The following is a 10,792-nucleotide window of genomic DNA, read 5'->3' as shown; positions in this document are numbered from 1 at the left end:
TCTCATCTCTCCTCCTCTCTCCTCCTCTCCTCTCCACTCCTCTCCACTCCTCCCCTCTCCTCTCCTCTCCTCTCCTCTCCTCCCATCTCATCTCTCATCTCCTCCTCTCCTCATCTCTCTCCTCCCTGATCTCCCCTCTCCACTCCTCTCCTCCCCTCTCCTCTCCTCCCATGTCATCTCTCATCTCCTCCTCTCCTCACCCCTCTCTCCTCCTTCTGATCTCCCTTCTCCTCTCCTCTCCTCTCCACTCCACTCCACTTCCTCTCCTCTCCTCTCCTCTCCACTCCTCTCCTCTCTCCTCCTCCTCTCCTCTCCTCTCCTCTCCTCTCCTCTCCTCTCCCATCTTTATATTCATGAATGCACTGTTTTAATCACTCTGCACGCTGTGTGCACATTGTCTGACTCTTACAAAGAGGAACCACTCCTAACTCTTACGGAAGAAACTTTAAATGAGTTCTGATACGACTTGCAGTGATTGCTTGATTTCTTAAGAAACACAGTGACAATCGGCTTTGAATCTAGTCATGACTCAAGCAATCAGCCAACCAACCAACCAACCAACCAACCAATCACTCCCTCAAACTGACTGAAAGAGTAATTTGTTACACTAGGTTGACGATGAGTAAGGAAATGCACACTCCTCCTCATAGACAGTGTGTTGTTTGAATTCAGGTGAGGCCATTCCCCCTGACATCTCCCTTTCCATCTGCGTTTCCATTCCCTCCCCTCTCCTGCACTAAGACGTCCTGCTCTAGCTTGAGTTTATGGATGACAGCTCAGCTCAGGCAGCGGTTTGGAGGTCGAGGAGGAGCTGGCAATGAGAAGCTGCAAACTTCAACTGCCTTTTTACATTGAGTCAGCCATCCACCCACCACTCTGTGACTGTGACTAAAACATCATCCTACACTGTGAAGGATGAGGAAGTCAGATATGCAGGCAAAAATACTAATATGTATACATGAACACAGACGCATACGCAACAAAAAATAACCGGCCTAAATGCATGCAAACACAACTGCACATGTGCGTACACCCACCGTGCTTTAATGCATATTATACCATGGTCTGGGTGAATACTCGATTCTGATTGGCTGCAAGGTGTCCATTAAAAAGTGATATTGTACAGTGATAATGGACACCTAGCTAAATGGTCTGTTCACCGTTCATATCAATGCGCCATAGTTTCATCAGTGTTATCAGGAGAGCAGTTTGAGCTCTATACCCCCGTTAAGGGTTAATATGACAATTTTGGACGTTGAGAAAAAAATTGACTCGGTCAAAGTAAGTATTTAAATCACCCCTGTGTGCTCAGTTTATCAAAAATAACTCTTATTTACAATTTTGATTTTCGTTTCGGACATTTCTAACCTCGCGTCACCAGGCTCTTCTCGGTGACAAAGGAGATTTCCCTCGCTCGTGCATGAGCGGGGGCCTTTGAGAGAGAGAGAGAGAGAGAGAGAGAGCTGCATTTCACCACATACAGCACACGCAGTGCTATGGCCCCGCTGCACTGTTTCACTTCCTGAACCTGAAAACTCTTGATCACCCGAGATTTCCCTCGGCTCGTGCACGAGCGGGGACGAGCCCGGCCTTTGACACAGAGAGAGAGAGAGAGAGAGAGAGAGAGAGAGAGAGAGAGAGAGAGAGAGAGAGAGAGAGAGAGAGAGAGAGAGAGAGTTCTCTCTGCATGTCACCACATACAGCCCCCGCTGCTCTGTGTTACTTCCTGAAACTCGATCGCTCTTAAATGTTAATATACTTGGCCAATACGTATCTATCATACAAAATAAAGCAAGCTGCCAAACGGTAATGTCTTCATTTAATGTAGAACGCAAAACATCGTTAAACCCGCATTCCTGTGATAAAGTTAACGTTTGAGTCGGCTTTAAAACGGAGGGGTGGTGGAATAGTGGGAGGGACTATTTTATTTCGTGGAAGACTGATTTACAGTATGAATAACAGACATTTAGCCATTTAGATTGCTTTATTTATTACACATGGAAATATAAATGACTGGTCTTATTGTTTTGTTGGCAAGTGACCATGGTATAAGCGGGTTAATGCACTTCGAGGTGTACATTATCACTTTTTAAGGGACTTCGCGGAGGCAACCATCCTCGGCTTCGCCTCGGACGGTTCACGCCTCTCGCGTCGTCCCTTAAAAAGTGATAATGTACACCTCGTCGTACATTAACCCTTACATACACACATGCTGTATGTTTGCTATAATGTGTTTAGACTTCCTGTATGACCGTGTCTTTGACTGTGACTTCCTGTATGACCGTGTCTTTGACTGTGACTTCTTGTATGACCGTGTCTTTGACTGTGATTTCCTGTATGACCGTGTCTTTGACTGTGACTTCCTGTATGACCGTGTCTTTGACTGTGATTTCCTGTATGACCGTGTCTTTGACTGTGATTTCCTGTATGACCGTGTCTTTGACTGTGATTTCCTGTATGACCGTGTCTTTGACTGTGACTTCCTGTATGACCGTGTCTTTGACTGTGACTTCCTGTATGACCGTGTCTTTGACTGTGACTTCCTGTATGACCGTGTCTTTGACTGTGACTTCCTGTATGACCGTGTCTTTGACTGTGACTTCCTGTATGACCGTGTCTTTGACTGTGACTTCCTGTATGACCGTGTCTTTGACTGTGACTTCCTGTATGACCGTGTCTTTGACTGTGATTTCCTGTATGACCGTGTCTTTGACTGTGATTTCCTGTATGACCGTGTCTTTGACTGTGATTTCCTGTATGACCGTGTCTTTGACTGTGATTTCCTGTATGACTGTGTCTTTGACTGTGACTTCCTGTATGACCGTGTCTTTGACTGTGATTTCCTGTATGACCGTGTCTTTGACTGTGATTTCCTGTATGACCGTGTCTTTGACTGTGATTTCCTGTATGACCGTGTCTTTGACTGTGACTTCCTGTATGACTGTGTCTTTGACTGTGACTTCCTGTATGACCGTGTCTTTGACTGTGACTTCCTGTATGACCGTGTCTTTGACTGTGATTTCCTGTATGACCGTGTCTTTGACTGTGATTTCCTGTATGACCGTGTCTTTGACTGTGATTTCCTGTATGACCGTGTCTTTGACTGTGATTTCCTGTATGACCGTGTCTTTGACTGTGACTTCCTGTATGACCGTGTCTTTGACGCGTGATTTCTAACCCCACATAGGATAAGCAATAACCACGCCCTGTGGCGCCGGGATTGGCCAGGAGCAACACTGGAGGGCACGCAGCCCAGCGATTTCATGAACCAACACGCCTGAATAGCTCTTGAGAACGGACAGCGATTTCGAGTGCGGACATTGAGAGCGGACATTGAAATGAATTATGGTCACCTACATAGTATAGTAATAATAATAATACGCATATTGTAATCTACACAATGTACACAATCTACAAAAACATGCAATAATATAAACGGTGTTGTGTTCACGTTCATAGCTCATATAATATAATGTATCATATCGTTAATTTCAAGCTCAATTCTTACCCAGAGAAAAGGTACAGCACTGAAAATGTAACAAGCAATAGTTTTTTAAACATCTTTATTTTAAAAGATGAAAAACCCCAGGTGCTTTAGTCCCAAGCTTCAATGCTCCTGGCCAATCCCGGCGCCACAGGGCGTGGTTATTGCTTATCCTATGTGGGGTTAGAAATCACGCGTCTTTGACAGTGACTTCCTGTATGACCGTGTCTTTGACTGTGACTTCCTGTATGACCGTGTATTTGACTGTGGAGTGGTTTGCTGCTAAGCCTGCTATCTGCAGTGTAACCCTATACAGATCAAACAATGTGGGCAAACAGCTGAGTGTACAATTCATTAAACCTGCAATGAACAGGATTATGGACATAGGCGGTTGAATAGTCTTTATGTGCGCTTGCTGAGCAAACATGAAGTCAACTCAAAGGATTTGGTTGAAATGAAATGGGGGATGAGGTTGCAGTTGTTTTTATGAGCTGCCTACATGTAAAACAGTTACATAAGCTATCTAAGGCACTTTGTCAAACTGGTATTGGCAATGGAAAATACATTTCCGGAACCATTAGCATTGTCACGGTCATCAACATTTCAACTTTGATAACTGTGAAATATTGAATTCAATATAGAATTTTATAAACACTTGACACTATGCTCTGTAAGTGTGAAGACCATTTCACCATTTGCTTCAGATGCAAATGACCTTATTTTTGCTGCTTTGCTGATTTAACATGTAGTTTTTCTTTTTTTGTGTTTTTTTGTTGAGTGTTTAGCCTGCATGTCACGAAATTGATATGAGCAGGTGTGGAACTCTGTACAAGCCTGCAAAGGCTTCGTTCCCACCTTGCACAGATTTGTACCTACATTTGTGCTAAACAAATAAACTAAACTAAACTAAACCATCATTTTTAGAGATAGTAAAGTGAGAACTCTTGTCACTATCGTGACAACTCGAGGGCATTGTGGTTCTCAAACCTTTTCACATCGAGGACCTCTGATAAAATAGACCACGCCCCCATTTGACCTCTGATACAATAGACCACGCCCCCCCATTTAAGAGAGACATGATGAGGTAAGAGAATCATGATGAGGTAAGAGAGAGATATGATGAGGTAAGAGAGAGAGAGATATGATGAGGTAAGAGAGAGAGACACGATGAGGTAAGAGAGAGACACGATGAGGTAAGAGAGGGACACAATGAGGTAAGAGAGAGACACAATGAGGTAAGAGAGGGACACAATGAGGTAAGAGAGGGACATGATGACGTAAGAGAGGGACATGATGAGGTAAGAGAGAGACGATGAGGTAAGAGAGGGACATGATGAGGTAAGAGAGAGACACGGTGAGGTAAGAGAGAGAGACACGATGAGGTAAGAGAGAGACACGATGAGGTAAGAGAGGGACACAATGAGGTAAGAGAGGGACACGATGAGGTAAGAGAGAGACGATGAGGTAAGAGAGGGACATGATGAGGTAAGAGAGAGAGACACGATGAGGTAAGAGAGAGACACGATGAGGTAAGAGAGAGAGACACGATGAGGTAAGAGAGGGACACGATGAGGTAAGAGAGAGACACGATGAGGTAAGAGAGAGAGACATGATGAGGTAAGAGAGAGATATGATGAGGTAAGAGAGGGACACGATGAGGTAAGAGAGAGATATGATGAGGTAAGAGAGAGAGACGATGAGGTAAGAGAGAGATATGATGAGGTAAGAGAGAGATATGATGAGGTAAGAGAGAGAGATATGATGAGGTAAGAGAGAGATATGATGAGGTAAGAGAGGGACACAATGAGGTAAGAGAGAGAGATATGATGAGGTAAGAGAGAGATATGATGAGGTAAGAGAGGGACACGATGAGGTAAGAGAGAGATATGATGAGGTAAGAGAGAGATATGATGAGGTAAGAGAGGGACACGATGAGGTAAGAGAGACACGATGAGGTAAGAGAGGGACACGATGAGGTAAGAGAGAGAGATATGATGAGGTAAGAGAGAGAGACACGATGAGGTAAGAGAGAGAGATATGATGAGGTAAGAGAGGGACACGATGAGGTAAGAGAGAGATATGATGAGGTAAGAGAGAGATATGATGAGGTAAGAGAGGGACACGATGAGGTAAGAGAGAGAGATATGATGAGGTAAGAGAGGGACACGATGAGGTAAGAGAGACACGATGAGGTAAGAGAGGGACACGATGAGGTAAGAGAGAGAGATATGATGAGGTAAGAGAGAGATATGATGAGGTAAGAGAGGGACACGATGAGGTAAGAGAGAGAGATATGATGATGTAAGAGAGAGATATGATGAGGTAAGAGAGGGACACGATGAGGTAAGAGAGACACGATGAGGTAAGAGAGGGACACGATGAGGTAAGAGAGAGAGATATGATGAGGTAAGAGAGAGAGACACGATGAGGTAAGAGAGAGAGATATGATGAGGTAAGAGAGGGACACGATGAGGTAAGAGAGAGATATGATGAGGTAAGAGAGAGATATGATGAGGTAAGATGAGAGAGAGACGATGAGGTAAGAGAGAGACACGATGAGGTAAGAGAGAGTCATGATGAGGTAAGAGAGAGTCATGATGAGGTAAGAGAGAGAGATATGATGAGGTAAGAGAGAGACATAATGAGGTAAGAGAGAGACACGATGAGGTAAGAGAGAGACAAATCCTTATGAGAGAGCCCAGCGAACCGCCATGACAAATTTGGGATTACAAGAAAAGCCACTCGCCTGGTTTCAAGTGAATCTTCCTCAAGAAAACAGGCTGAAAGCCGAGAGGGAACAGCAGGAAATCTCTACCAACAGCCCTCTTATTCGTGCTGCATCACTAACTCCCCCCTGGAAGGAATACCCCCATCCATCACTGTCAGGGGCAGCGGGGCCACAGTGGCCCCACAGACAAGGGCCTCTCACGGGAGGAACATATCACAGATCCTGGGCGCTGGATGCTGCACGGTCCACTGGATGAAAGGACCAAGCAAACCTATACTCAACTCTTTCAAACTTCTCTTGACCCGAAGACTGATGGAAATTGAGATCAAGTGTAAAGTCCAACACACGTGCATGGAAACTGAGATGCTCCACACATCCCCCAAAATGCTGTACTGAAAACTATGTACTGTACACTATGTACTAGTGTACACTATGTACTGTACACTATGTACTAGTGTACACTATGTACTAGTGTACACTATGTACTGTACACTAGTATGTACTGTACATTCTGTACTGTACACTATGTACTAGTGTACACTATGTACTAGTGTACACTATGTACTGTACACTAGTATGTACTGTACATTCTGTACTGTACACTATGTACTAGTGTACACTATGTACTAGTGTACACTATGTACTGTACACTAGTATGTACTGTACATTCTGTACTGTACACTATGTACTAGTGTACACTATGTACTAGTGTACACTATGTACTGTACACTAGTATGTACTGTACATTCTGTACTGTACACTATGTAAGGCAAAAACAAACCATAAAAGATGAGTGAGAAACTAGCAGAAACAAGATTGATATTAAAGGTGTAATTAATCTCTGTAATATAAGCACATGGGCAGTGTTTACCTTCTCTCTCTCTGTTTTGCTCATGGAGATCTCCCACTTCCTCCTACGTCACAACGCGTCACAACAGAGCTGCGGCAGTTTTGCTCGATCTGCACCCAGGGGTGGCTGTTATTGTTGGTTTTTCTTTTGTAAGTATGCGCACATCCATGGAGAATCACACCGAGAGCCTTAACGAGCCTTAATGACTTGCAGTTGGCAAGTTTCTGCAGGAGGATTTTTCTCCGTGAGGTAAACAGAGGGGAGAAGGTAAAACACTGCCCATGTGCATATATTACACAGAGATTATATATGATACAAAGTGGGGTGATTATCGGTAAAGCCATCCTTTAACTGCTAAATGACCATGTGTCTTCTTTGTGTGTGTGTGTGTGTGTGTGTGTGTGTGCGCGCACACGCACGTGTGTGTGTGTGTGTGTGTGTGTGTGTGTGTGTGTGTGTGTGTGTGTGTGCATGCGTGCGTGTGTGTAATTAAATGTGTTATGACTCAACTTGCATGAGCCAATAAGGGTTAAAAGGACAGAAAGGCGATTACATGCTGGGTGACAGACAGCGAGAGCGAGGACAATTATTACCTGTGATTTCACAGCTCAGCAAGCTGTGTGTGTGTGTGTGTGTGTGTGTGTGTGTGTGTGTGTGTGTGTGTGTGTGTGTGTGTGTGTGTGTGTGTGTGTGTGGTGGTTAATCCATAACTCGGGTCAGGTCTCACAGGACAGGGGCAAACTGCTTTCTCTGGTGGCCTCTGCATTTTTCATCTCCCAGCCTTTCAATTATTCACAGTGGAAAAACATGCCCCCCCCCCCCCCCCCACACACACACACACACACACTCCTCTCTCTCTCTCTCTCTCTCTCTCTCTCTCTCTTTCCTCCTCTAGTTCCCTCCCGCTCGCTCCCCCCTTTCCTCCTTCCGTCTATGTCGCTCGACCTAAAAGCTTCACAACGTGTGACCTATCTGCTCAGCCAACTAAGAGGACACAAGGACACATGTCGAGAGAAAGAGCAACTAGGGCAGACTTTAATCACACACACACACACGTCCACGCAGGCACACACACACACACACACACAAACGTACACACACACACACACACAGACACACACACATACACACACACACACACACACACACACACACACACACACACACACATCTCTCCACCGTCTTCCTGCAACAGCTCATCAAATTGATCCCTATCCTCCTATCTCCACATTGCAAGAAGCATTTGTGTGTTTTTGTGTGTGTTTGCGTGGTGTGTGTGTGTGTGTGTGTGTGTGCGCGTGTGTATGCATTTGCAATTCAATCCCGTTCACCCTCTGTAAATATCACTGAGGGGCTGAGGTAGTCGAGCAACTCAAGCTCCAGATCTCTCTAAGTGGCGGACAGAGTAATTCTATACATTTCCTAGAGAGAAAGTGTGTGTGTGTGTGTGTGTGTGTGTGTGTGTGTGTGTGTGTGTGTGTGTGTGTGTGTGTGTGTGTGTGTGTGTGTGTGTGTGTGAGTGTGTGTGTGTGTGTGAGTGAGAGCACATGCGTCTCCCCAAAACACACTTTTCACAGTCTTCTCGGACAGAGCGTCAATGGCAGCGATTGCCTCGAAGGTTTTTTTCTTCTTCTGGCGGTCTAGAGCTGAAAAATACATGAGACATCTCCCTCGGCGTCCAAGTTCAATCAATGCAGTTCAATAGCACTCAAGGCGGTGTCACGCTGAAGCGGCCCCCTGTGCCGCCGACCCTGACAGCCGAGGTTCCTGTCTTATCTTGTACTGAAGAGGAGCACATTTATGTGACTTTCCCCCCGTCAATGACAGGGGATGCGACCGGGTCGATGCTTAGTGGTGAATATTTTAAGTAGGCGCTATCAGATATCAGGCCGGTTACCGGTACCGCAGAATTCCCCAGCACTAAAATACCCTTACCCTTACCAAAGGGTAAGAGAACCAAGCAGAAAGTTGTCGGTTTGAATCCCTGGACCGGCCGGGAGAGATTGAAAAATGTTTGCAATTGCCTACTGAGTAACACTATTGTTGTTGTTTTTTTGTTTGTTTTTTCCACCTTTTCTTCCCAATTGTACTTGGCCAATTCCCACTGCTGTGTCCCGGTCATTGCTCCACCCCCTCTGCTGATCTGGGGAGAGTTGGAGACTAGCACATGCTTCCTCCGACACATGTGCAGTCACCAGCGGCTTCTTTTCACCTCACAGCGAGGGGTTTCACCGGCAGGAAGTACCACGTGGGAGGATCACGCTATACCCGCCAGTTCCCCTCCCCGTTTACAGGCGCCCAGCTGACCAGAGGAGGCGCTCGTGCAGCGACCAGGACTCACACCCCACCGGCTTTCCACCCGCAGACACGCCCAGTTGTGTCTGTAAGAACATCTGACAAGCCAGAAGTAGCTTTTACCTCTCTACACTACATTACCCAGATGCCCTTGTAACACTCTTGGATGATTATGACTTGCTCTCCTGGCCCTGTTAATATGATATAATTGTAGGGGCCTGGGGAGGTTAGCTATATGTGTCTGGGTCATCTGATTATGCTGCAGAATCCCCTGGGCCAAGTTGACTTTCTTCACCCTATTTTTACATACTACTGTACAGTATATTACTACAGTATAAGATTGAGTACAAGTATGATGTAGTAATACTTGGCAGCTCAGGTGTGACTGTGTAGAACTGTGTAAATGTGAATAGGCTAGGCTATGTTGGTCTGTGTGTATAGCATTTGAACAGTATGGCTAGGCTATGTTGGTCTGTGTGTATAGCATTTGAACAGTATGGCTAGGCTATGTTGGTCTGTGTGTATAGCATTTGAACAGTGTGGCTAGGCTATGTTGGTCTGTGTGTATAGCATTTGAACAGTGTGGCTAGGCTATGTTGGTCTGTGTGTATAGCATTTGAACAGTATGGCTAGGCTATGTTGGTCTGTGTGTATAGCATTTGAACAGTGTGGCTAGGCTATTTTGGTCTGTGTGTATAGCATTTGAACAGTATGGCTAGGCTATGTTGGTCTGTGTGTATAGCATTTGAACAGTGTGGCTAGGCTATGTTGGTCTGTGTGTATAGCATTTGAACAGTGTGGCTAGGCTATGGTGGTCTGTGTGTATAGCATTTGAACTGTATGGCTAGGCTATGTTGGTCTGTGTGTATAGCATTTGAACAGTATGGCTAGGCTATGTTGGTCTCTGTGTATAGCATTTGAACAGTGTGGCTAGGCTATGTTGGTCTGTGTGTATAGCATTGGAACAGTGTGGCTAGGCTATGTTGGTCTGTGTGTATAGCATTTGAACAGTGTGGCTAGGCTATGTTGGTCTGTGTGTATAGCATTTGAACAGTATGGCTAGGCTATGTTGCTCTGTGTGTATAGCATTTGAACAGTGTGGCTAGGCTATGTTGGTCTGTGTGTATAGCATTTGAACAGTATGGCTAGGCTATGTTGGTCTGTGTGTATAGCATTTGAACAGTGTGGCTAGGCTATGTTGGTCTGTGTGTATAGCATTTGAACAGTGTGGCTAGGCTATGTTGGTCTAACCCTATCTCATCTTTATCTCATTGGCCTTTGCCTTTTTATATTTTGGAAATCAATAAAGAGCAAAAAAGAAGTGGACTTTGTTGGGTGAAGCAACGCTTCAAATCAATACTGTGCGTTGGCAAGAGCTTCAAGTTTAATACTGCATTTGGGTTCAGCGGTGGAAAAGAAGAAGTGTTATTTTCGT

At 45.1% G+C, this 10,792-nt stretch overlaps 1 protein-coding gene across 1 annotated transcript in view; it reads right to left on the bottom strand.

Moving 5' to 3' along the window:
* Positions 1 to 10,792, bottom strand: part of sorcs2 (sortilin-related VPS10 domain containing receptor 2) — a gene marked incomplete at both ends in the record, with an annotated part of 265,843 nt that overhangs the window by 40,555 nt on the left and 214,496 nt on the right. The window contains one exon of the mRNA XM_083640144.1: positions 2,253 to 3,173. Coding sequence (XP_083496270.1) covers positions 2,253 to 3,173 — 921 coding nt within the window. The remainder of the gene's footprint in view (positions 1 to 2,252; positions 3,174 to 10,792) is intronic.

This window comes from Poromitra crassiceps (genome assembly GCF_964638095.1).
Source record: "Poromitra crassiceps genome assembly, chromosome: 7".
In the NCBI taxonomy this organism is placed as follows: domain Eukaryota; kingdom Metazoa; phylum Chordata; class Actinopteri; order Beryciformes; family Melamphaidae; genus Poromitra; species Poromitra crassiceps.
The sequence above is the reverse complement of the archived record's forward strand: the minus strand, read 5'-3'. Positions and strand labels throughout refer to the sequence as shown.